At 41.7% G+C, this 26,278-nt stretch overlaps 1 protein-coding gene across 2 annotated transcripts in view; it reads right to left on the bottom strand.

Moving 5' to 3' along the window:
- Positions 1–662: 662 nt before the first annotated feature.
- Positions 663–26,278, bottom strand: part of CLNK (cytokine dependent hematopoietic cell linker) — a 202,924-nt gene continuing 177,308 nt past the window's right edge. For both annotated transcript variants that reach the window (XM_006077343.4, XM_006077344.4), the window contains exons 16-19: positions 21,756–21,889; positions 16,340–16,417; positions 11,667–11,822; positions 663–902 (exon numbers count right to left, since the gene is read on the bottom strand). In XM_006077343.4, coding sequence (XP_006077405.3) covers positions 756–902; positions 11,667–11,822; positions 16,340–16,417; positions 21,756–21,889 — 515 coding nt within the window. In that variant the 3' untranslated portion in view covers positions 663–755. The remainder of the gene's footprint in view (positions 903–11,666; positions 11,823–16,339; positions 16,418–21,755; positions 21,890–26,278) is intronic.

The following is a 26,278-nucleotide window of genomic DNA, read 5'->3' as shown; positions in this document are numbered from 1 at the left end:
CAGACTATAGCCTGCTCTGTCCATGGAATTCTCCAGGCAAGAATACTGGAGTGGGTTGCCAATTTCCTCCTCCAGGGGATCTTCCTGACCCAGGGATCGAACCCATGTCTCCTGTGTCTCCTGCACTGCAGGAGGATTCTTTACCTGTTGAGCTATGCGGAAAGCCATTTCACACCATACTAAAAACATTTCTGATTTCTGTCCTTCAAGTGGTATTCACAAGTGATCTGTTTTTCCATACCACATCCTTCCCTATAATTTCTAGAATTACAAATAAAGGAGAGCTAACATTCACCTACATCTTTAACATAAGAAGTCGTAAGACATTCTGAATTTGCAAGTCCAAACAGTTTTGAAATCAAGAGGACAGCACCAGGTACTAGAAGGATCATAAATTTGGGGACTCTCACCCAGACTTGTCAAGTGCCAGTTGCAAACCCTGAAGCAATAGCTTCTTCTAACCTTGGTTGCTTATCTGTAACATGAGCATAATGACCATGTTTGTAGTTCTTTTCTTTGGAAGATATTTTTTAAAAACCAGTTTTTTTATTTTTGCATCCATCTTATACATGTTTCTTCTGTGATGTGAGCTTTCAAAACCATGTTGATTTTCCAGTTTCCATGATAGAATTTTTTTTTTCTACAAAATCAAAGAAGAAATCCCTTGAAGCCACAGAAAATAATCTTTTTTGAAACAAAGGAAAAAATGACAGAAGCACTGGATCCACTGATCTGAAGATGAAACAATGAGCAGGCTACCTAGGTGAGAAGTGTCTGTTGACAGGGAGGGCCTGAGTTAGGTAACACTGCTCCCTGTGGGTCCCAGTTTTATCTTTCCCGTCAATAAGTATAATAGGAAAATACTTGTAGTGTTCAATGATGGCTTCCACCGAGTCAAACTTCTGAAACACAGAAGAGAAAGTTAGTGAAAATTTAGGACCTTTGTGTATGTCAGTTAAAGTACAGCCTAAGATGCTTCATTTTACTTAGGAGAGAGGGCAACTCATTTGACTTTTTTTTTTTTAGATTGTAAAGGTATATCAGGAAGCGATTAAAAAAAATTATTGGAGTATAGTTGATTTAGAATATAGTTGATTGGAGTATAGGAGATAAAGATCTTGATGCTGGGAAAGATTGAAAGCAAAAGCAGATTGGGGCAACAGAGGATACAATGATTAGATAGCATCTCTGACTCAATGGACATGAATCTGAGCAAACTCCAGGAGATAGGGGAGGGCAGAGGAGACTGGCGTGCTATAGTCCATGGGGTTGCAGAGTCGGACATGACTGAGCAACTGAATAATAACAATGATAGCAACAAATAGTTGACTTACAATGCTATATAAGCCTCAGGTATACATCAAAGTGAATCGGTTATGCATATACGTATATCCATTCTTTTAGATTCTTTTCTCATATAGGTCATTACAGAGGGTTGAGTAGAGTTCCCTGTGCTCTACAGTGCATCCTTATTAGTTATGTATTTTATATATAGTAGTGTGTATGTGTTAACTCCAGTCTTCCAGTTTATCCTTCCCCTCTCACATTTTCCCCCTGGAGAAAGTTGATTTTTTTTTTTTTTTTAAAGGATGTGGCAAAGAAGCTCTTGAATGATAAATGGTAAGATTAAGATAAGGAGGGTGACCAGAAGTGAGCCCTCCACAGTTCTCGAAGCTTCCCACCCATGGACTGTTCACCAGAATCAGGTCACATTGGTCAGTTTCCACTCTGTCATTGTGTTCCTATGATAAGCAGTTCAAATGGATTAATTACACTGCAGTCAGCCATGAAGACTCCCTGGTACCTCCCTTACCTGTCCCCCAACTGTGACAAATTAAAATGTGGATGATCACGTCTTGACTTCACTTTGTAAATTGATGGGAACATCTGCAGTGAAGCCTCTCTCCTGTACACCCCTCTTGTTTTGATGCATTCTAGACTAATCAGGAAGAATACTGATGACCACAGGGCTTGGCCTGGTAGTTCTTGGCCAATTTAGTGTTCTTACCTGGATTTCTTATGCAATAAACAGGTAATAGCAGAATGTTACACTTTTATGTTTCTAGAGATGTACAGATAAAGTGATGGGGTGACTTAATGGAAGGGAAGGTGGTTTCAAATATAGAGGAATCAGGAAGTGCTTTGTGGAAGATACAGACTTGAGATGGGCTATACAGTGTGGGTGAGTTAAGTGGACAAGGTGGATTTAAAGATACTAAGAGCAGAGGAAGATGTGTGTGCAAAGACAGGTGTTGAGCACATGTGAACACAGACAGGAATTCCTGCCTTTTGTAACTTTTTGTGAAGTGAGCAGGGCAGGAATGGACCTTCCCTGAAGAGCCAAGGTAACTAGCTCAGAGTGGGAAGCAACTTCCTCAGAGGTCACACAGCTGGGGGCAAGACCAGGAATGCAAACTGGTTTTTCTGGATGTGTATGAGTTTCTTCCCTGATGCAACTTTACCTATGGCCTGTGAACCCAGTGTTCCAACAGAGCTGGGTCCAGATGGTGCAGCATGAAGGAGGGACCTGTGTTGGGGATGACTTTGATTCTCTTGGGCTTTCCTGGTGGCTCAGACGGTAAAGGATCTGCCTGCAATGTGGGAGACCCAGTTTCGATCCCTGTGTTGGGAAGATCCTCTGAAAAAAGGAATGGCTAAGCGACTGACACTTTTGATTCTCTCTAGTTTTGCACATCCTCCCTCTGCCCAGCACAGGAATGTTTGCAGGCCTGAGGGACATTCAAGAGGGAATGAGATTGTCAAGGTCTCTGTCCTCATGGAGACTCATGCATTGCATTCAGGTGGGGGTGGATGGAAAATAATTCTGTCTCCAAATAGATCTTTTCATGTAGGGATAAAGTGCTGTGGAAATAATCTCCAGACTTGAATTTTTGTCAACATTACAAAACCATTACTTACATTCAAATTCTGTTGGGGATTGGTATAGACATCTAGTATTTTGGTTCCATATTATAAGAATATCTTGGCGTGAATACATTCTTATTTCTTATATGTATTTACAGAGATAATCTATTCCCCTATTTTGGCTCTTTTTCCTCTGGAATTAATCTTTAGAGGGAAAAATGCCTGCTTTGTAATCTCACTCCTATTTTCTCTAGGATAGTCTCAATATAATGAATTCAATACTAATTATTTATAATCTACTCCATGGATGATATTTGCTATGAAATTGTAGTTTTAACAAGTAGTAGGAAGCAAGCTGGGCAGACGTAGTAAGTTATTCTGTCATCTCTTATTACTGACTCCCAGAGATAGGCCACAACTGACATATTACTCTAAAGATAATTTTTAGAAAGATTATAATTAAGCTCTTAAAACTTTTATATTAAATTCCCTTTTTCAGGAGGACAGTAAATACCATCCTAATATTAGATATTAAAATTTGTTTAAACCTTTGGCAATTGCCCTAAATACCAACCATAGGCAATGTTTCTCTGCCAGAAGGTTAACCATTCTGTTTGGATCCACACATGGGAATAATAGAAGAAAAGAGAAAAAGAGGAAGAGAGAGAGAGAGATGCAAAGAGAGAACGAAGAGAAACAGACCTGAGAAGTGAAAAATCAACTCATTGATTAATTATCTCTGTTTCTTAGTCTTTACACTTTATCAAGTAAATGTCTATCATAATTTTCAGCAATTTATCACAAGCGTTTGAGATCACTTCTTTTTACTAGACTCCACAGCAATGTCGACAGATATGAGTTCTAAAACTTGGCAGCAAGTAGAGCTCTGCAGGTTATTAACAAGTAGGTAGCTCACTGGTGGGTCCAGGGCCAGTGTTCTGCTGCTGCTGCTGCTAAGTCACTTCAGTCTTGTCTGACTCTGTGCGACCCCATAGACGGCAGCCCACCAGGCTCCCTCATCCCTGGGATTCTCCAGGCAAGAACACTAGAGTGGGTTGCCATTTCCTTCTCCAATGCATGAAAGTGAAGAGTGAAAGTGAAGTCGCTCAGTCATGTCCGACTCTTAGCGACCTCATGGACTGCAGCCTACCAGGCTCCTCCGTCCATGGGATTTTCCAGGCAAGAGTACTGGAGTGGGGTGCCATTGCCTTCTCCGGGCCAGTGTTCTATCAGGTGCTAAATATTTCAAATCTTAGCCCTGCTTAGGTGCAGGCATTGATGGGTACAGATTAACAGAGTATTCCCCTGGATGGCAGAGACCCGTCTTGCTCTGCTCTCTGTCCCCAGAATGAAGCATCAGATCTAGCATAACGTAGGCATAAAAGAAGGCATGGCCCAATACTGAACAAATGAGAGATGTGGCTGAAAAGTAGCCTCCATGAGATATCCTGTGTCCTAGTTCCTGGAATCTGAATGTTTCTAAGCAAAAGAGTATTATTTAGCATGACAAAAGTTGGGACTATGTTAAGGATCTTGAGAGCAAGGTCTTTAAAAAAACATTAATTATTTTTGGCTTTCCTAGGTCTGCACTGCTGCACACAGCCTTTCTTGAGTTGTGGTGAGTGGGATTGCTCTCTAGTTGCCCTGTGCTGGCTTCTCTTTGCAGTGGCTTCTTTTGTTGTGGAGCATGGGGTCTGGGGGTGTGGGCTTTAATAGTTGCAACTCTTGAGTTTGGTTTCCCCTTGGCATGTAGAATCTTCCTGGACCAGGGATTGAACCCATGTCCCCTGCATTGTCAGGAGGATGTTTAACCACTGGACCATCAGGGAAGTCCTGAGAGGAAGACCTCGAGATAGGAGTTCAACTTAGGCTATCCTTAAAAGCGATCACACGTATTCCGTATTCCCATAAGATAGAAACAGAAGAAGAGTCACTTGGAGAAGATGAGAAGGCAGCGTGACATCAGAGGCAGCAAACAGAGTGATGTGGCCACCAGCCAAGGAAGCCAAGGTGTGCTGACAACTGCCAAAAGCTGGAAGAGGCAGAAAGGATCTTCCCCTAGAGCCTCCAGAATAAGCATAACCTGCCAATACCTTGGTTGCAGAATTCTAGACTTTGGAGCTTTGAAAGAATACATATTTGTTGTTTTATGCTACCAATTTTGTGGTCTTTTGTTACAGCAGCCACAGGAAGCTCCAGGTGCTCCCTAAACCTAAATTCAGACATGAATTTCTGGTCACATGGCTAACAGAATTACCCAACTTTATAATATGCTGCAACTCAGACCTTCCTAGGCTCATTCTTTGCAGGCCTATGTGGATTTGCTTACCTTCTGTGCTTGTGACAGGTGTCGACAAGCTGTGCCTTCCCAGGGGACCAGACCAGGCTGCTGCAACTGTTATGGCCCTTTGTGAGCTTTTCATTCAAACCCAGGGCACACAGATCCAGTGAAAGGACTTTAGGGAATCATTGAAGGCAGAAGTGGTACTTACTAACCACCTGCCTCCCTCTATGTGTCTAGAACCCTGTTTACATCATCTCATCTTACTCTCAAAATAGCTCCCATGTTAGAGGTGACCCTGCACTGTATGCACAGTTAAATTCTACAGTTTGCAAAACAGCCACCAAGCCACAGGAAATCAAAATGATCCTTGAAAACCCTGTGCCTCGTTACGGTTCTCCTGCAGAGTCAGCTAAGATGCTACTTAATTCAAGCACCGGATAAAATAGCTAGTAGCTGATTTTCATTGAGCAAAGCCTGGCTGCAGGAAATTCTTTCATCTTTTCTTAGCAATGGGAGATTCTTCCTCCTAAAGGCAAAGGGCTCAACAGAACCATGAAAAATGTGGTGGAACTGAGAGCAGTCTAGGTCATCCCCCTCTACACCAGGGCATAGCTCATTCAGAAGAGAGGCAGGAAGAACCAGCTGTAAATTGTGATTCTTCACCCAGCGTCTGGCTCACACTAAAGCTCCAGGTAGGTGTTAACTAATTTTCAACTGAAGTTCTAGGTTATTTTCAAACGGGTTGGGGATCATTTGCATTTGTTATGATGCTGTCTGAGGCTATGTGAGAAAGGCAATATTTTTGCAGACTATGTTGAACCCCAGCTGTGTCTGTGGGCCCCGGTTCCCAGGTGGTTCAGTGGTAAAGAATCTGCCTGCCAAATACAGGACATGTGGATTTGATCCCTGGGTGGGGAAGATCCCCTGGAGAAGGAAATGGCAAAACACTCCAGTATTCTTGCCTGGAAAATCCCATGGACAGAGGAGCCTGAAGGGCTACAGTCCATGGGGTTGAAAATAGTGGGATTTAGTACGAATGCACGCACATGTCTGTGGGCCAGTGACTTCACGCTTCTGGGCCTCAGTTTCCCTGTCGGTTAGATGGTGATATTGATAGCACCTACCCTAAGGGTTGCTATGAGGATCAAACCGATCAAGTTAATTAATAATTGTTAGCTGCACAGTATAGTGTCTGTGCATAATAAATGATGTAAGTGTGAAATAAACATGAAAAGGAGACTCTTGCACGGGAGATGCATGAGAGGAGAAAATTCCATAATAAACCAAAAAGAGTCCTCTTAAGCATTTGCATTTTTTTTAGGTTATACAAATGAAAATTTATATAAATTGAGAAAAAAATCTCAAAATATAAGATTTTAGGCCTAAAAGTACTATCAATATTGTAAAAATCTAGGAAAATGATATATTATGCTGATTTTATTTAATTATTTTTCACTGAAGTATAGTTAATTTACAATGTTTCAGGTGTACAGAAAAATGAGTCAGTTATACTGGCTTGGCCAAAAAGTTCATTCGGGTTTTTCCATCCCATCTATGGAAAAACCCAAATGAAATTTTTGGCCAACCCAACACATTTGAATTCTTAAGGGGTCCTTGGTAGCGATAATTAGAGCTGTTCATCTGGAAGCTGGTGGTCTAATCCAAGGGTGGTCAGGATGGCAACTGTTTACCTGCTGAGGCCGGCAGTGAGCTGGCTGGCAACCTGATTCAACACTATGAGGAAGTTATCGTAGGGCCACTGTTTCCTCTTTCACAGGCAGACCAAAGTATAGCTTGAAAAAAGCTGTAACCTCTTTACAGCTTGGTTTGCTCACTGGTAAAAGGGGTTCAATAATGCATCCTTTCCAGAGTGTTTTCAAAGGTGAGAGCAAATGAAAACAGCAGCTTGGAGAGAGCCCAGCACATTTTAGGGAACGTGATTTTCATTTCTTGTATTCTCTAAGGAAAAGGAATCCTAAGCACTTAAAGTCGGAGTCAGATAAGCCTTTTTTTTTTTTTTTGTAAATGAGAAATTCTGTGAGCTGGCAGAAGACACAGAAGAATAAAGGGAAATTGAGCTGGGAAATTCCATTAACCATAGGTATCTGGACCCAGAGGCTTCCCAGGTGGTGCAGTGGTATAGAATCTTGTGTCTGCCTGCCAGTACAGGAGACACAAGAGACATGGGTTGAATCCCGGGCTCAAGAAGATCCTCTGGAGTAGGAAATGAAAACTCACTCCAGTATTCCTGCCTAGAAAATTCCATGGACAGAGGAGCCTAGTGGGCTATACAGTCCATAAGGTCACAAAGAGTCAGATTTGACTGAGCAGGCACGTACTATCTGGACCTAAGGGGAACTATGTCCTAGTTATCACCATGACCCAGTCAGAATAATACAAAAATAATAATGACTAACATTTATTGATATGTCCCAGGTAGTGTTCTTAGTGTTTGACATTCATTAACTCACTAATCCTCATCACAAAAGGAAATAGTTGCAACTCCTCTTTGTAGTTGTGCTGTAACCCTTTGTTTTTGTTGTTCAGTCGCTAAGTCGTGTCTGACGCTGTGACCCCATGGACTGCAGCATGCCAGTTTCCTCTGTCTTCCTCTATCTCCAGGAGTTTGCTCAAATTCAAGTTCATTGAGTCAATGATGCTATCTAACCATCTTATCCTCTGCCACCCCCTTCTCCTTTTGCCTTCAGTCTTTCCCAGCATCAGGGTTTTTTTTTTTTTTTTTAACAGTGAATCAGCTGGTCAAAGTATCGGAGCTTCAGCTTTAGCCTCAGTCCTTCCAATGAATATTCAGGGTTGATTTCCTTTAGGATTGACTGGTTTGATCTCCAGTAGTATTAGTAGTAGTAGTAGTACTGAGTAGTAGTCTGAGAAACTCTCAAGAGTCTTCTCCAGCAGCACAGTTTAAAAGCATCAATTCTCTGGCACTCAGCCTTCTTTATGATCCAGCTCTCACATCTGTACATGACTACTGGAAAAACCATAGCTTTGAGTGTACAGACTTTTGTCAGCAAAGTGATGTCCCTCTATTTATTATGCTGTCTAGATTTGTCATAACTTTCCTTCCAAGGAACAAGCATCTTTTAATGTCATGGCTGCAGTGACCGTCTGCAGTGATTTTGGAGCCTGAGAAAATAAAATCCGTTACTGTTGCCACTTTTCCCCCTTCTATTTGCCATGAAGTGATGGAGCCAAATACCATGATCTTAGTCTTTTCAATGTTGAGTTTCAAGCCAGCTTTTTCACTCTCCTCTTTTACCCTCATCAAGAGGCTCTTTAGTTCCTCTTCACTTTCTGCCATTAAAGTGGTGTCATCTGCATATCTGAGGTTGTTGATATTTCTCCTGGCAATCTTGATTCCAGCTTGTGATTCATCCAGCCCAGCATTTCTCATGATGTACTTGCATATAAGTTAAACAACCAGGGTGACAATATAAAGCCTTGTCATACTCCTTTCCCAACTTTGAAGCAGTCAGTTGTTTCATATCTGGTTCTAAGTGTTGCTTCTTGACCTTCATACAGATTTCTCAGGAGACAGGTAAGGTGCTCTGGTATACCCATGAATTTTCCTCAGTTCATTGTGAGCTACACAGTCAAAAGCTTTCACGTAGTCAATGAAGCAGAAGTAGATGTTTTTCTGGAACTCCTTTGCTTTCTCCATGATCTATTGAATGTTGGCAGTGTAACCTTTTGATCCCTTTCTTACTTGGCAATATTTGGAAGATTTATTTATGTATTAATTTATTTATTCACTCATGTTCTCCTTTATGCCGAAACTTTCCCAGGCTGGAGCAGAGTCTGGTGAACTGACCCCACGGTGGCCTGGCCAGTGCTGACTACCCTCTCCAGCCACTTGTGATTCTCAGAAAAGGACTCTGGGTCAGGCACTGGGTTTAAGCTGGGATGTCCACACTCGTGCCTTCCTGAGGCATTTTGGCAGCCTTGGCAACAGTCGTTTTGGTATCTATTGAAGAACAATAGGTGTCTGTGTGACAGTTCTGGTTTCCTACTGTGCCAGTTTTCTTGGGCTTCCACAACAAAGTACCACCCACTAGGGTGGTAGGGAACTTAAATGATGGAAATGAATTTTCTCACAGACCTGGAGGTCAGAATTCCAAGATCAAGATGTTGGCAGGGTTGGTTCCTTCTAAGGCCTCTCTCCTTGGCTTGAAAATGCCCCCTTTCTCTCTGTGACCGCATATCTGTGTGTGTCTATATCCTAATCTCCTCTTCTCATGAGGACACCAGGCCCATGGGGTCAGAGGCCACTCTAGTGACCTCACTTTATCTTAGTCACCTCTTTAAAGACCTCATCTCTAGGGGACTTCCTTGGTGGTCCAGTGGTTAAGAAACCTCCTTGCAATGCAGGGGACGTGGGTTTGATCCCTGGTCAGGGGATAAGAAGCGACTTAGCACGCATGCATACAGGATACTAAGATCCCACATGCCACAGGGCAACTAAGCCCGATGACCACAACTCCTGAGTCTGTGTGCGCTGGAGCTCATGTGCCCCAACTAGAGTCCATGTGCCGCAACAAAAGATCCCACAGGCCTCAACTAAGACCTGATGCAGCCAAAATAAATAAAACAAAAACAAACAAAAAGATCCTGTCTGCAAATACAGTCATATTCTGAGGTGCTGGGGGCTAGAATTTTCACATAGGAATTTGGGAGGGGGCTACAATTTAGGCCATAACATACACCGGCAGATAAACAGAGGGGGTACATGAGAATCACTGAATTACAGAAGTCCAGACTTGCAAAGAACATTTACATTTGAAGAACCTAAAGCCCAGAGAAACAGTGGAAACAGTGGCTGACTTTATTTTTTTGGGCTCCAAAATCACTGCAGATGGTGATTGCAGCCATGAAATTAAAAGATGCTTACTCCTTGGAAGGAAAGTTATGACCAACCTAGACAGCATATTAAAAAGCAGAGACATTACTTTGCCAACAAAGGTCCATCTAGTCAAAGCTATGGTTTTTCCAGTGGTCATGAATGGATGTGAGAGTTGGACTGTGAAGAAAGCTGAGCACCGAAGAATTGATGCTTTTGAACAGTGGTGTTGGAGAAGACTCTTGAGAGTCCCTTGGACTGCAAGGATATGCAACCAGTCCATCCTAAAGGAGATCAGTCCTGAGTGTTCATTGGAAGGACTGATATTGAAGCTGAAACTCCAATACTTTGGCCACATGATGCGAAGAGCTGACTCATTGGAAAAGACCCTGATGCTGGGAAAGATTGAGGGCAGGAGGAGAAGGGGATGACAGAGGATGAGATGGTTGGATGGCATCACCGACTCAATGGACATGAGTTTGAGTGGACTCCGGGAGTTGGTGATGGACAGAGGCCTGGCGTGCTGTGATTCATGGGGTCACAAAGAGTCGGACAAGACTGAGCGACTGAACTGAACTGAAAGCCCAGAGAAGTGAAGTGACTGGCCTGAGTTCACACACTTAGTAAATGGTGATAGAACTTGAACCCTATCTCACCTTCCCTTTCCTCCCTCCCTCCCTCCCTCCTTCCTACCTTCCTTCTAGTAGAGTTGAAAGAACAGCTTCTCTTTGCCCTCTCACCACCTGTGCATCTCTAGCCCTCGACTTAATTTTCTAAGCTTCCGTTTCCCTGCATCTAAGATAGGAACTGCTGTTCTATCAAAGAGCTGTTGAGGGTTAAAAAAGATAATGCAGACTGACCAGGCCTAGCATAAACACAGCAGAAATCAATCTCCTTTCCCTTTTCTCTCTGATCTATTTATTCAGTTATTAATGAATGCTTTAATTGAGTCATTCTTGCACCTAGCTGCCTCTCAGCAGACGTGTACTGAGGTTGGTCATGCTCAGCATAGCACTGGATGCAGTGACTAAGCCCACGATCAATGTGGGGACACACACCTACTCATTCCTAATGCCAGTACCGCCGATGTCGCCAGAAATGGCTGCAGTCAGATTCAGCGCTGGGTGGGGAAGGAGTGTGGCATTAACATGGGTCTCAGGCAAGGCTTCCTGGCAGGTAGGATGGAGATGTGTGTTACAGAATGAGTTTTCTTTAACGGGCCAAGCAGGAGAGACGGTGCATGGAAAGGTCAGGATTGGCTGCAGGTCCTGTGAGCTAAGACATGGGCGAGGATGCTTGTGGAAGGGGCTGGAAGGATTAGATTACATTCTGTACCTCCAGGGTGGCTCTTCTCTGATCTGCAGTCATGGGGATTTGGGAGTGACTCAGCCAGCATCTCCCAAAGTGAAGTCGCTCAGTTGTGTCCAAATCTTTGCGACCCTATGGACTGCAGCCCACCAGGCTCCTCCATCCATGGGATTTTCCAGGCAAGAATACTGGAGTGGGTTGCCATTTCCTTCTCCAGGGATCGAACCTGGGTCTCCCACATTGAAGGCAGACTCTTTCCAGCCTGATCCACTAGAGAATCCCTGTGAACTCCTTCAAAGCTCCCCTTATTGCTGTCCTTTGGTTGCAAAAGGGAAGCCGTTGGGTTATACCCACCTCATCTCCTCTGAGTCCCGTCCCCAGGGCAAACTGCTGATTCCTCTCCAAGAAGCGGATTTTCACATTGTAGACTTTGTTCCCATAAAACACCACCAACACATAGGGCTCCGCCCTGGATTTTGCAGAGCAATCTCGGACCAAGAAGGTGCCATCCTGAAGCAAAAGGAAGAACAATGATCTTTCCAGCCTCTTCCATAATGATCTTCATAACCAGGATCCACCCTCCCAACAGGCACAGCAGTGAAGCCTGTGTGCCTGAGATCCCCAAGAAGCTTTAGTTTTTGGCAAGCCAGTTCTTTATTCAATTTAATTCAGTAGGTGTTCACTGAGGGTTACAATCCTAAAGGAAATCAACCCTGGATATTCATTGGAAGGACTGATGCTGAAGCTGAAGCTGCAATACTTTGGCCAGCTGATGCAAACTTCTAACTCATTGGAAAAGACCCTGATGCTGGTAAAGATTGAGGGCAGGAGGAGAAGGGGGCAACAGAGGATGAGAGGGTTGGATGGCATCATTGACTTGATGGACATGAGTTTGAGCAAGCTCCAGGAGATAGTGAAGGACAGGAAAGCCTGGAGTGCTGCAGTCTGTGGTGTCACAAAGAGACACGGCTGAGGGACTGAACAACAACGTGTCTAGGGGTTCTTGTTATTTTGTGAAAAGTGCACCATTCAGATCACAACACTCTCCTCTTCCAAATCTTCCAATATCCCCCGCTGTCCTCAGTGCCATGCCTACAACTATAAAATGATGTTCATGGACCAAGGTACCAGACTCTCCTACAGTTTTATCTCGGTCACTCCTGCAGCCTCCAGCCCTGGGATGATGGTGCTGGTCAAGCTACCATTTCCCAGGGGCACCATCTTGCTTTCAGGTTCTTAGTATTTGCACAAGCCACCCCCTCTGACTTCCCTTTCCTCCCCTCTCTGGGGCTGCTGTCCGCCATCTGCCAGGGTTCATGTATTTCCTGTTCTGTAAATGTTCAGGGTATTATTCTAGAAACAGTAGGAACACTGCAGGTTTTGAGTAGGAGAGGATTTGAGCATTGACGTTGATCCTCCACATGGGGAGATGGCTTCAGTCACTGATGTCGAACTGAGTGGAAAGAGTTTATGAAGGAGAAATAGAAAATAGAGCATTGGATGAGGTGACAGGAAGTGCAGGGCAAAGAAGAGGAGACAAAAAACGTTCCAAGTTGATGTCTCAGAGATGGAGTGAAACTCAGAAGCTTCAGTGTCACAGAAGCCAAGGGGGGACAGCAGAGGTTTCCAAAAGAAAGCCAACAATGTGAAATGGTCTGAAGGCTGTAACTAGACAAGCTATAAATATAATATCAAATAATCAGGCACACCCTGGGGAGTAGCTCAGGATGAAGATCTGGTCATAAAAGGCTAAGAAATGGAGCAATCTTCCTGAACAGGTACACATATAAGGCTTAGTTCTGTGGCTACATCATGTCAGTTATATGAGGAAAAATACTGAAAAATCTTTAACTGTAATTTCATTGATTCTTGGATATGTAGTTATAAATATGTAGAGTAGATCTAGTTAAGTATGTATAGTACTATGCATTCTTTATGTGATAGGTATTGTATATGATAATTTATATTTGTAATTATCTCCTCTATTGACTATATTTCATTTCTATATGTTTATATTATATACAAGCATATATAATAATGATTATAATACTCTACAATAACACTATAAATATATTAAATTTATAATTAATACTATAAAACTATAGTGATGTCATGATGATGCTGGCAGCTAAGGTTTACTGAAAACTGCTCTCAAGATGCCAAGCACTTTATACACATTTTATTTGATCCTTATATAAGGTTTGAGGAGGTATTTTATCCCCATTTTACAGGTAAGAGAATTAGGTTCTAATTATCTAAGTGGATCCCCTGACACATCACAGCTAATCAACGGAATACCAAAAAGCCAAGGCCACATTCTTGCTATAAATACACCAATCTCCAAGTGCATAAAGTGAATTTAAGGAATTTTCTGAAACCTGTTCTGCCAAAAATATTCAGCCATAATTAAAGCCTTAAGACTCAAGCACAGAACATTGCCAAAGATTAGAAAGTGAGGAGGCCAAGACATGTGGCTGGTTTGGGGGTTTATCATTTAACACTCTGCAATGAGTTTGTCACAGTGAATTTGGGCAACCCTGTAATTTGAATTAAATTATCTTACATAAATGGGAAACATGTTTTGACAAAACTGAGACAAACCAAATAGGAAAATATGAAGTCATTCAACAGATTCTGTTTTCTCAATGCTTTTTGGGAAACAGGCACACAGAAGGGGAGGGAAGGGAGCCTTGAAAATGCCCAAATGCAGCAGGAAGGACATTATATGGCAGGTACATTGCCCTTCTAGCACCATCCACACAAGGGGCTCCTGGAAGTAGGTCTTCTAAGAGCTATTTTTCCCTTGGGAAAGAGGCTCAGGGAGTGTCATAGTTGATTAGCCAAGAAGGGACAGGGTTGGAGCTGGCACGACTATGGCACCATTAGACGCAGCAGAGGTCAGCCGTGTGTGGGATTCCTCGGGGAGAGGGAAGGGAGAGTCCTTGAGGCAAGCACCACCCAGCCACCTATGAGTCCTTTGTAGTCCCTTCTAGAAAATAAAGAACTACAGTGGCTCCTAGAGGCTTCTGTGATCTTCTGAAAACAGCATTGATCTTTAATACAGGTTCTGGCACTTTCTCCATCTTGTACTTGAAACCTTAGCCTCAGTTTCCTTATCTAGAGAATGAGATAGTTTTGCTAATTCCTAATATGTTCAAGATACTTTGTTATCAGATGTATTAATTTCCTACTATTACTATAACAAATTTGAATGAACTCAATGACTAACACACAAATTTATTCTCTTACAGTTCTGGGGATTGAAGTCTGTTATGGGACTCACTGGATTTAAATCAAGGTGCCAGCAGGGCTGTGTTCCTTCTAGAGATTCTAGGGGGACAATGTATTTTCTTGCCTTTTCCAGCTTCTAGAAGCTGCCACCAGTGCTTGCCTTATGGCTCTCTAGGGCTAACTCTGAGCCTCCTGTCTCCCTCTTACGAGGACCCTTGTGATTATTGTCAACCTTCCCTGATAATCCAGAATAATTTCCCTATCTAAAGATTCCGAACTTAATTCCATCTGCAATTTTTTTTTTCCATATAAGGTGACAGAGACACAGATATTAGGGATTAGAAAGTGGATATATTGTGGTGGGAAGAGCATTATTCTGTTTACCCTACTGCTGCTACTGCTACTGCTAAGTCACTTCAGTCGTGTCCGACTCTGTGCGACCCCATAGACGGCAGCTCACCAGGCTCCCCCGTCCCTGGGATTCTCCAGGCAAGAACACTGGAGTGGGTTGCCATTTCCTTCTCCAATGCATGAGTGAAAAGTGAAAGTGAAGTCGCTCGCTCACTCTTCGAGACCCCATGGACTGCAGCCTACCAGGCTCCTCCGTCCATGGGATTTTCTAGGCAAGAATACTGGAGTGGGGTGCCATTGCCTTCTCCATCTGTTTACCCTAGCAACTTATATATACTTAACTTAGTAATTTGATAGCAATATATTATATAATTATATATGTGTATTAATAATTTAATTATATCAATTCTGAGAGCTAAGTTTTATTAAAATTTATTGGTGGCCTGTCATTTATTCACCCATCTGCTAATTAAATAACTCATTCATTTTTGTATTTCCTCACTCAACAATGACAGTTGTATTGGTTAGCTGAGGATAAGTATTGATATTCCATTGGTCCTGAGAGCCTTCCTGTCACTTCTAAACAATCTATTCTAGTTCTTGGCACACAGTAGAGTTAGTTGCTTAACAACTATTTTCTATTTGTCATGATGGTTATAGTAGTGATTTGATCTGATCACAGTTATCCCAAGTCCTCTCTTTTTTTGATCACCTGTAGCTTTGGAACCTTTTTTTTTTCCCCCCACACATTTCCACTTGTTTTGAAGTTGAGTCTGGTCATGTGGTTCAGTCTGGCCAATGAAATGTGAGCAGAGATGCAGCATGCTATGTTTGAGAGAATGTGTTGAAAACCAGTGTGTGATTGGTGTGAGCATACACTCAGATGGAGCCTCTAGCAGTCTGGGTCTACCCACCCAAACCTGTCTTGAGCATGAAGCTCAAGAAACAGATACAGTTCTGTTATGCCAAGCAACTGAAATCTTGGGGCTGTTTGTTACTACAGCATGATCTATCACATCCTGACTATTTTAGCATTTATCATCCCTGCTATTTCTTAAAGAGGTAAGACATGAAAAGCCAACTGTACCTTGGGCAGATCTATAGGAAGGACATGAATCTTGAACAAAGCAGAAGGAAAGCACCTTCCACTGCAGACTCCGTTTCTACCCTAGCCTCCACATTTGGTCTCCAAAATAGATCCTTAGGGTTGATTTTACTATTTTCATTTAACAAATAAAGAAACCTGCATTTACAGATGTTTAGGAACTTGAGAAAGTCACACAGCTGATAAGTGCTACAACCAAGTCTCAAATCTAAAACTATTTGAAAACCCATTTTCAGTGACAACCTCCCCAGCAGTGAGAAATTACAACCCATGACCTATGGGCAGAAAATTCTAGGATGACTACAGAATCAATGCCAACATGCCCTGGAGAAGCCATTACCTTGTTCTCCTTCATTAATGCCTCTTCCACTGCCTGGCGACTGTATTCTCCAATGTACCATTCGTTGTGCTGGACATCCTGCAGTACAGGTGAAATGGTGAATGCTTTAGGGTCAAAGGCAAGGATTGTTAATTAAAGTTTACTTTTGTTCCACTAATGCCAAATCATGGGGCTTCCCAGGTGGCGCAGTGGTAAAGAACCTGCCTGCCAATGCAGGAGATGTAAGCGATGTGGTTTCTATCCCTGGGTTGGGAAGAGCCCCTAGAGTGGGAAATGGTAACCCACTCCAGTATTGTCTGGAAAATTCCACGGACAGAGGAGCTTGGGGAGTTACAGTCTACAGGGCCGCAAAGAGTTGGATATGACTGAGTGACTGAACACACATTCAGTGACCGATCACAGCTGAATTTATAGCAAATATGCAGTAAAAACTGCCTATCCTTGATCTTGAGATGGACACAGACAAAGTAACAGCAGTTTAGGAATTGTAAAATTGACATAACAGATCTGTCATTGAAAATAACCAGAAATGTTACTCCATCTACTAAGAAAGGTGTTTTGGCACCAAACTCAAAATGGGTAACAAACCCTTTATCATCAATGCTTTCTGAACCTGCCCCTGCTGAAGCTTATTGAGGTGGGTGTATGTTATTTTTGATCCCTACGAGGCCCTAGTCACCATAAAAATAGCAGGGGAGGGAAAGATAGGTGTAGATTGAGAGCATCTTTAAAATGTTTTTTAAATTAATTTTAAAATTTTTATTTAAAATTTTTTTATTCATTTATTTATTTATTTTTGACTGCACTGGGTCTTTGTTGCTGCATGGACTTTCTCTAGTTACAGCGTGCAGAGGCTACACTCTAGTTGCGGTTTGAAAGCTTCTCATTGTGGTGGCTTCTCCTGTTGCAGAGCATAGGCTCTAGGGCATGCTGGCTTCAGTAGCTGTGGCACATGGACTTGGCTGCCCTGTGGCATGTGGAATCCTCCCTGACCAGGGATCGAACCCTTGTCTCCTGCATTAGCAGGCGGACTCTCAACCACTCTACTACCAGGGAAGTCCTGAGAGCATCTTTATGTCAATTGCCTAAACTCACCTGTGGTAGGACTGGGATTTGAACCCTGGTCTGTTTGGCTTTCTCTCTGTGCCATGGTATCACATTTATACAAATTTATTTCTTTTGATTATAAAATCCACCACATCAGAGAGAAGGTAGGGCAGTCAGGGAGATGTGCCATGGATCTGCAATTCCTTTACTGAGTTCCAAGGATAATAATATTAAATAACCCTTTCCATGAGTCCAACATTTCCAAGGCCCTCCCTCATTCTTATCCCAGTCTGTGGCCACAAGAATCCTGTAGGGCAGATGTTGTTAGGACAGTGGAGGCTCAGGAAGTTAACTTCTGTTCCATGTGGCAAGAACTAGGGAGTTGACATCAAATCTTTGGTTTTCAAAATCCCTGGTCCTCCCAGCACAAACCTGATCTTGCAATGATGGGTTCACCAAGCACATGAGCATCACTGGGAAAGGCATGGGCTAGCTTCCCCCCCCAACTCTACCCCCTCACTTCTTGCCCCCATCAGATCTGAGGATGGGGGCCTGGCCAGCCAGCTGTGCTTGCTCTTGTCTGGACACACATGGTTTCAGGGCTTGACATGAGCTAGCCCCGCTGCCTGGAAACTGTTTAGGCTCCTCACTCCTCCTCCTCCCTGGTTCTGCCATTGTCTTCCATCAAGCTTGGGGGCAGAGTCACCTCTTACTTGAGGCATCCTTTGGAATGAATCCCTTTACCTAGTCCCTACTGCCAGGGGTGGGTGTGTGTTGGAAGGTCCAGAGGTAGGACCTGCTCCCCTCAGAACAAAGTGCAGCCCAGAACCCCACTTCCCTGTGGGAGAGGGAGCTCTCTGTGCTGAGAAAGGTCTGCTGCTTCTGGGGAGCTTCTCTGCCAGTCTGGGAGCCTGACAGGGCTCAGTCACACTGTGCTGCTTCTACTCTGATTTTGTTAGTCGAAGCTGGAGCTACTTCTTCCCTAGTAGCTCAGTTGGTAAAGAATCTGCCTGCAATTCAGGAAACCCCAGTTCAATTTCTGGGTTGGGAAGACCCCTGGAGAAGGATAGGCTACCCACTCCAGTGTTCTTGGGCTTCCCTGGTGGCTCAGTTGGTAAAGAATCCTCCTGCAATGTGGGAGACCTGGGTTTGAATCCTGGGTTGGGAAGATCCCCTGGAGAAGGGAACGGCTATTAGAGATTTCATAACTCTGTAGTTCTCCAGGTGTGATCATGAGTGTGAGCTGGCGTGTTTAGGTGCTGTTCAAACTGTGAGGCAATTCTGAATGACCTGGAGGGAGAGATGGGCCCCTTTCACTTTTCTTTCCAGCCCTCTGAATAATCCAACAGGGGTGCTTCATTTTGGTGCTTAATATCACTATGACATTTCTTTAATTTTTTAAAATATCTAGATTTTTTAAATGGGTGGATTGTGTTTATTTATTTTTCATGTGTTTATTCATTTATTTTTTGGCCATGCTGCACAGCATGTGGGACCCTAGTTCAAAGACCAGAGCTCAAACCTGTGCCCCCTGCACTGGAAGTTCAGAGTCTTAAACCCTGGACCACGAGGGAAGTCTCTTGTTCTGGCATCCCTAATCTCTCCTTATGCTGAGGTCCATTAGTGAGTGATGGCATCCAACCACAATATAATAGCCTTGTTTTGTTTGAGCTAAAATGAATTTTTTTTAAAAGCTGTGATAAAACCATGTGTGTGTGCTCGGTTGCTTCTGACTCTTTGTGACCCCTGGACAGAGGAGCCTGGTGGGCTACAGTCCATGGGATCTCATGGGCAAGAATACTGGAGTGAGTTGTTGCTTCCTACTTCAGGAGATCTTCCTGTCGCAGGGATGGAACCCAAGTCCCTTGCATCTCCTGCACTGGGAAGTAGATTCTTTACCACTGTGCCACCTGGGAAGCCCCTATACACAACATATGATTTACCATGTAACCACTTTCAAGTGTACAATGCAGTGACTTTGAGCACATTCATATGGCTTTGCAGCCATCACACGATTCCACTCCAAATATTTTCATCATCCCGAACTGAAACACTCTACACGTTCAACAATAACTCCGCTGGTAACCACCATTCTGCTTTCTGGCTCTATGAATTTACTTATTCTATAAGTAGACTCTATACTGGTCTTTTTGTGTCTGGCTTATTTCACTTAGTGTTATGTTTTTAAGGTTCATCTATTTTGTAACGCATCAGGATTTCATTCCTTTTTACAACCGAATAATGTTACTATATTTCATTTATCCATTTATTTGTTAATAAACATTTGGGCTGTTTATACTTCACAGCTATTGTAAATAATGCTGCTGTCAACATGAGTGTACAAAAGTTTGTTCAAGTCCCTGCTTTCATTTCTTTGGGTGTATACCTAGAAGTAGAATGCCACGGTTAGTTTTAAGATTACTTTCTATGTATGTATGTAATACTGGTTTAATAGAGCAGTGATGTAAAATGAAAAAAAAGTTAAAAGATATTACTAAGTATAACATTATTATAGATAATATACAGATAGGCCACAGATCGTAAACATACATTCAGATAGTTGAAATCAGGAAAGTCCTGGTTTAGTGCAAGCCTCTCCCATTCCTGAAGAATCCAGGTTCTGGGAGGGGTGTGATTTTTGGATAGATACCTAGGTAGGACTCTGGGATTCCAGTGCTTATGAAGATGATGAAAAGGAAGCCAGGTATGTAAGACGGGGCAATAGAAGAGCCATGCACAAACACTTCTATGCGCATACCATGTGCAAACTATGCACAAAGTCAAACTTAAGAGTACGAGACTTCTTTTAGACTTAAGGTCAAAATTAACACTAAGTATAAGGACAACCAATGGCACTTGGAACATTGCAGGAATATGAGCAATTGTTCCAGTAGTCACGTGTGGATGTGAGAATTGGACTGTGAAGAAGGCTGAGCACCAAAGAATTGATGCTTTTAAGTGGAGTGTTGAAGAAGACTCTTGAGAGTCCCTTGGACAGCAAGCAGATCAAACCAGTCCATCCTAAAAGAGATCAGTCCTGAATATTCATTGGAAGGACAGATGTGGAAGCTGAAACTCCAATACTTTGGCCACCTGATGCGAAGAACGGACTCTTTAGAAAAGACTCTGATGCTGGGAAAGATCTTCAATCTTCCCCAGGAAGATTGGTCCCCAGGAGAAGGGGATGACAGGAGATGAGATGGGTGGATGGTATCACCAATTCGATGGACATGAGTCTGAGCGATCTCCGGGAGCTGGTGATGGACAGGGAAGCCTGGCGTGCTGCAGTCCATGAGGTCACAAATAGTAGGACATGACTGAGCCACTGAACTGAACTGACTAGAGATATTCTATGTGCTCTGCTCCTGCTTAAAATCTTTTGCAAGCTCTGTAGCAGAACTCTTAGCCTATGAGGCTATGGAATGGAGACCCAGAAGGAACATGTCCTTCTGTGCCTTATCATGAAAGACTTTAAAGTAATGTTGCAACGTGATGGAGGGAAGAGGGTAGAAATTAAAAGAAAGTTTTATCCCCCCATATAGGTGAGTATAAGTGCAGCACGGCCTGAGAAGAACTGGTTGTGGGAATGGAGAATATTTTAGAAAGAAAGCAGGAAATAGATGAAGGACAAGTAAGAATCCATCTACTATTACATCTGTTTGCATCTATGCCCCTTTTTACATCTCTCCTGGGGCAAAGACCATAACTTCTAGCACATTGTCTGGTATAGAGTAAGTGCTCAGTAAATGCTTGCTGAACGGTTCAAATGAAATGAGCATACAACTTGTGAATCTTTTGTTGGAAAAACAATTGCAATATGTAAATCTTCATCAATTGTAAAACACTACTGAACAAGCAATACACATACAACACAGTTCTAAATATCTCTATTTTTTGGATTAACTTTTAAAAAAGCACTTTTAGAATATGGAAATATGCAAGTTGCAAATTTTAGTGAAATGGCAAGATGCAATGTTATACAGTGAAATATTTTTAAAAATATTAACCCACAATAATATATAGCCAGAAGGGGGAAATCTCAGCGCCAATCATAATGATCTCCTTTTTAGGCATTGTTCAAGAAAGCTCTCTTTAGGTGCTGTGTGTGCATGGTCAGTTAGTTCAGTCATGTCCCATTGTTTGTGATCCCATGGACTGTAGCCCACCAGGCCCCTCTGTCCATGGGATTCTCCAGGCAAGAATACTGGAGAGGGTTGCCATTCCATTCTCCAGGGGATCTTCCTGACCCAGAGATCGAACCTGCATCTCCTGCATTGCAGGTGGATTCTTTACTGCTGAGCCACGAGGGAAGCCCCTATTTAGGAGCTAAGGTCATCTAGAAAAGTGCCTTAGGAAGTGTCTGTTTTACCTTGCCATCAGACCTTGCGGGGAAAGGTTTCTTCCTGCTCGTGATTTTATGAAGTAGTGGATTTTCCCGAGGGCCAGAGCTGGCTGGAGACTGACATCTCTGAGGAGCATAGGATGGCATGCTTTCTTTATGATCTGGGAAAAGTAAATTCACATTTAAATATGACTATGATGTAACCCATCACTCCCTCTGGTGTCTATGGCAACTTAGTCTCTACCACCATCATCTCACTCTTGAGAGCAGTCTCCGCAGGACTGTTCTCTTGTTTCAGATTTTGTCCCTGTCTCCCTAGGGCATCTGGAGTCACCTTCAAAAAATGTAATTCTGACGTTACTACACCTGTGGTACACATCCTTCCATGATGACCTGGAAGAAAATCCAAATATTTAAACTTCTGTCAATAGGTCCTGTATAATCTTCCTCTTCTTATTTCTTCGTCCATCCTCTACTGTCCATGCTGTCCTGGCTGTAATGAAGTTTGCTTAGTTTCTTAAACAAGCCAAGCTTGTTTCCAACTCAGAAAACACCATTTATTTTAAAATGCAAAAGAATAACTTTTTGTTTAAATGGATCATCTTTTATAACCTGAAAGAATGACTAATAGACAAATTATGGTTACTCAGACTTGGGCACTTGGCAGATGCTTTACTAAAAATGAACAAAGTAAGCCTGTCACTTCATGGAAAACAACTGGCAGTATTTGTGGCCAAGTTTAAAATTAGACTTTTCAAGGGCAAACTGGAGTTTGGAAAAACTTGTATCTGCCATAGTGACTTAATAGCATACCCACAGTTGGACTCTTCTGATGAGATTGGAGGCATTACTTACAAATGTGATTTAAAAAAATATTATATAATAAAATATGTTAATGTGAGAAAGATCTGCTCATGTCTGTGAATCACTGTTTTCCAAGTGACTAATATATGATGCTACAAAATCATGTCTGGGGAAGAGTCTTTAAAAGGGAAGATAGACCAATGGATTTCATAGTAACAGAATACAAAAAATTCATTGAAAGGATTTTGATTTCACATGGCACCTAAGCTTTAAGATACTACTACTTTGTCAAGTTTTGATGTGGTGTATTCTCTGATTCAATAAAAATAACATATTTTCACTGTGTCATTCCAGTAAACCTAATAGAAACGAATTTCAAGAAATTAAAGTCACAAGGCAATATCAATAACCTCAGATATGCAGATGACACCACACTTACCGCCGAAAGCAAAGAAGAACTAAAGAGCCTCTTGATGAAAGTGAAAGAGGAGAGTGAAAAAGTTGGCTTAAAACTCAGCATTCAGAAAACTAAGATCATGGCATCTGGTTCCATCACTTCATGGGAAATAGATGGGGAAACAGTGGAGACAGTGACAGACTTTATTTTGGGGGACTCCAAAATCATTGCAAATTGTGACTGCAGCCATGAAATTAAAAGATGCCTGATCCTTGGAAGAAAAGTTATGACCAACCTAGACAGCTTATTAAAAAGCAGAGACATTACTTTGCCAACAAAGGACCGTCTAGTCAAAGCTATGGTTTTTCCAGTGGTCATGTATGGATGTGAGAGTTGAACTATAAAGAAAGCTGAGTGCCAAAGAATTGATGCTTTTGAATTGTGGTGTTGGAGAAAATTCTTGAGAGTCCCTTGGAATGCAAGGAGATCCAACCAGTCCATCCTAAAGGAAATCAGTCCTGGGCGTTTATTGGAAGGACTGATGTTGAAGCTGAAACTCCAATACTTTGGCCACCTGATGCGAAGAGCTGACTCATTTGAAAAGACCCTGATGCTGGGAAAGATTGAAGGCAGGAGAAGGGGATGACAGAGGATGAGATGGTTGGATGGCATCACGGACTCAATGGACATGAGTTTGAGTAAGCCCTGGGAGTTGGTGATGGACAGGGAGGCCTGGCGTGCTGCGATTCATGGGGTCACAAAGAGTCGGACATGACTGAGCGACTGAACTGAACTGACTGAAGGTCACAAGGAAGAAGTCAGTTGTTAGAAGGAATGCTTAACAAAGATATTTATAAATATGTTAGTAATTTTAAGCAAGAATTAACTGTATAAAAATGACAAATCATTGAGAGCATGAAAACAGCATCATAATAAAATTCTGGACAATGATAACATATAAAATGGAAAAGGAGTTATTAATGTGAAGGCAGAATTATAAGTTATTTAGTCTTAATTCAGTCTAGAGAACATAAAAGTTATAATTCTGGTCAGTAGCTTAACAAGAACTTTGAAAGAATGGAATACTTTTCACACACTATGTTTTTTAAGGCAAGGTGCTAAATAAAACATTAGCAAACATTTATATGCCAGTTACCATAACTTTTAAGTTATATGCGTATTTATTCTGTTTCTTTTTTGTCATCAAAATGCCAGATTTCTCTGTAAGTTTACTAAGAAGAGCAGAGTACTCCTGAAACACTGAAAGTTCCATTTTGAGGATTCCAAGGATTGTGACTTTTAATGTGGAGTCTGAGAATATAGGGAATACATGTGTCAAATGTTTGTTGTAGAAAAGCTTTTGGTCTCTTAAAGTTTAAATTACATTCATCATGGTAAGTTAATTTCACTCACCAACTTACAACTACAAATAGGAATAATGATAAAGACATCTGTCTTTTCCAATTTTATTTTATAAGGCTAAAACTCTACTTTCAGACACGCTGCAGAGTCCACCATCAGAACAAAAGCACCATGTGTTTTCTGTATGGTTGAAAAGAGGATATGAACTTCAGAGTTTTAAAATTCAAGCATGCTATTTGTTTATTTAGCTAAATGCTGAAGGTAAGCAAGAATAGAATTTGAATGTATATATAACTTTCTAGAAAGAGAAAAGGGAATAAAAAAGATGAATTCAATATATGGCAGGAAAAAAAACAAAAATCAATAAAAAGGGCAAGTAGGAGGCAAAACAATATAAAAATTGATTAAAAAATATTAGTAATTACAATAAATATCAATGGTTTAAATTTTGCATTTAAAAACCAGATGCTTATTGGTTTAAAAAGTCCAGTTCTGTGCTAATTACGTATCTGAAATATGACACAGAGAGATCATTAATGAAAGGAGGCAGAACCAAGCAAATCCTAACCAAGAGAGAGCTAAAAAAGCTATGGAAATATTTTAAAAAATGACTTTCCCAACAGTATTTTAAATTTTAATGAAGCAGTACAAGAAGACGTATTATTTAAATAGCCATAACTATCTTTTCAACATGGATCGAAACAGTGAGAATGTTCTTGAGGGAAGAAAATAACTGTTATCAGCATTTCCTATTATTTTGTGTAGCATACATGTGTTCAGTGATTATGAATTTTTCATGATATTGTGGAAACTGATTTATTGTATTTCAAGTCTGAGAGCCTTGCTTGAATATTTAAGAATCCTACTTGAAAAAGAGCATTCCAAAACAGCTCTGTGCATCTGTCGTCTATTCAGAGAATGAGTTAAACAAAACAAACAAAAAAACAACTTTGCCAGGTAATTTCACCAGAAGTCCTGGATGGATCTTTGCTTAATAAACGAGTGAAATTCCCAGTATGTAGTTCCACTACAAGAATTTAGTTGACTTTGTTCTAAAGTAATGGTGGTAATCTTTGGAAAGTTTTACATATAACACTGCATTTGAGTTTTATAATCCCAGGAAATAGGACTCTCCTACCTGGAGAATGGAGAGTTACATTAATAAAGAGATTGAGGACTTCTCTGATGGTCCAGTGGCTAAGACTCTGGTCCCAATACAGGAGCTCAGGGTTCGATCCCTGGTCAGGAAACTATGTGCTGCTACTAAGAGTTCAGTGTGTGTGTGCACATGTGTGTGTGCACGCGCACGCTCAGTCATGTCCAACTCTCCTCTCTACGACCCAGGGACTGTAGCCTCTGCCAGGCTCCTCTGTTTATGAGATTTCCCAGGCAAGAATACTGGAGTGGTTGTCATTTCCTTCTCTAGGGGATCTTCCTGACCCAGGGATCAAACCCAAGTCTCCTGTGTCCCCTGAAAGAGTTCACATGCCCCTACTAAAGATCCTGCCTGCCACAAGAAGACTGAAGATTCTGTGTGCCACAGCTAAGACCACAACGATTTGTGCAACCAAATAAATAAGTAAATATATATATATATATTTAATAAAGAGGTTGACACAGAGTAAATGGAGGAACATTGGGGATAATATGTGTAGGTGGTCAAGAAAATTAGGATAGTCTAATGAAAATGGTATGGATAAAACATACTGTTATCATACTGATATCAATAATTACTAATATTTAAAAGCTGATATCAATAGAACCATACTGATATCAACACTGGTGGAACCATATTGATATGAATAATTACTAATATTTTAAAATGCTTATGTATATAAATCTCTTAGCACAGAGCCTGACCCATACTAGTCACTCAATGAATGCTACTTCTAATGTTACAGTGTTAATAAAGAAACAGCTCTAGAGCTTTTCTTGAAACTTATAATAAAACCATTTTATTTTAAGCAGCTCTCCATACCTATTTATT

The sequence above is a fragment of the Bubalus bubalis genome, chromosome 7 (genome assembly GCF_019923935.1).
Source record: "Bubalus bubalis isolate 160015118507 breed Murrah chromosome 7, NDDB_SH_1, whole genome shotgun sequence".
In the NCBI taxonomy this organism is placed as follows: Eukaryota; Metazoa; Chordata; class Mammalia; order Artiodactyla; family Bovidae; genus Bubalus; species Bubalus bubalis.
Note: the sequence above shows the minus strand (reverse complement) of the source record. Positions and strands in the feature narration are given on the sequence as shown.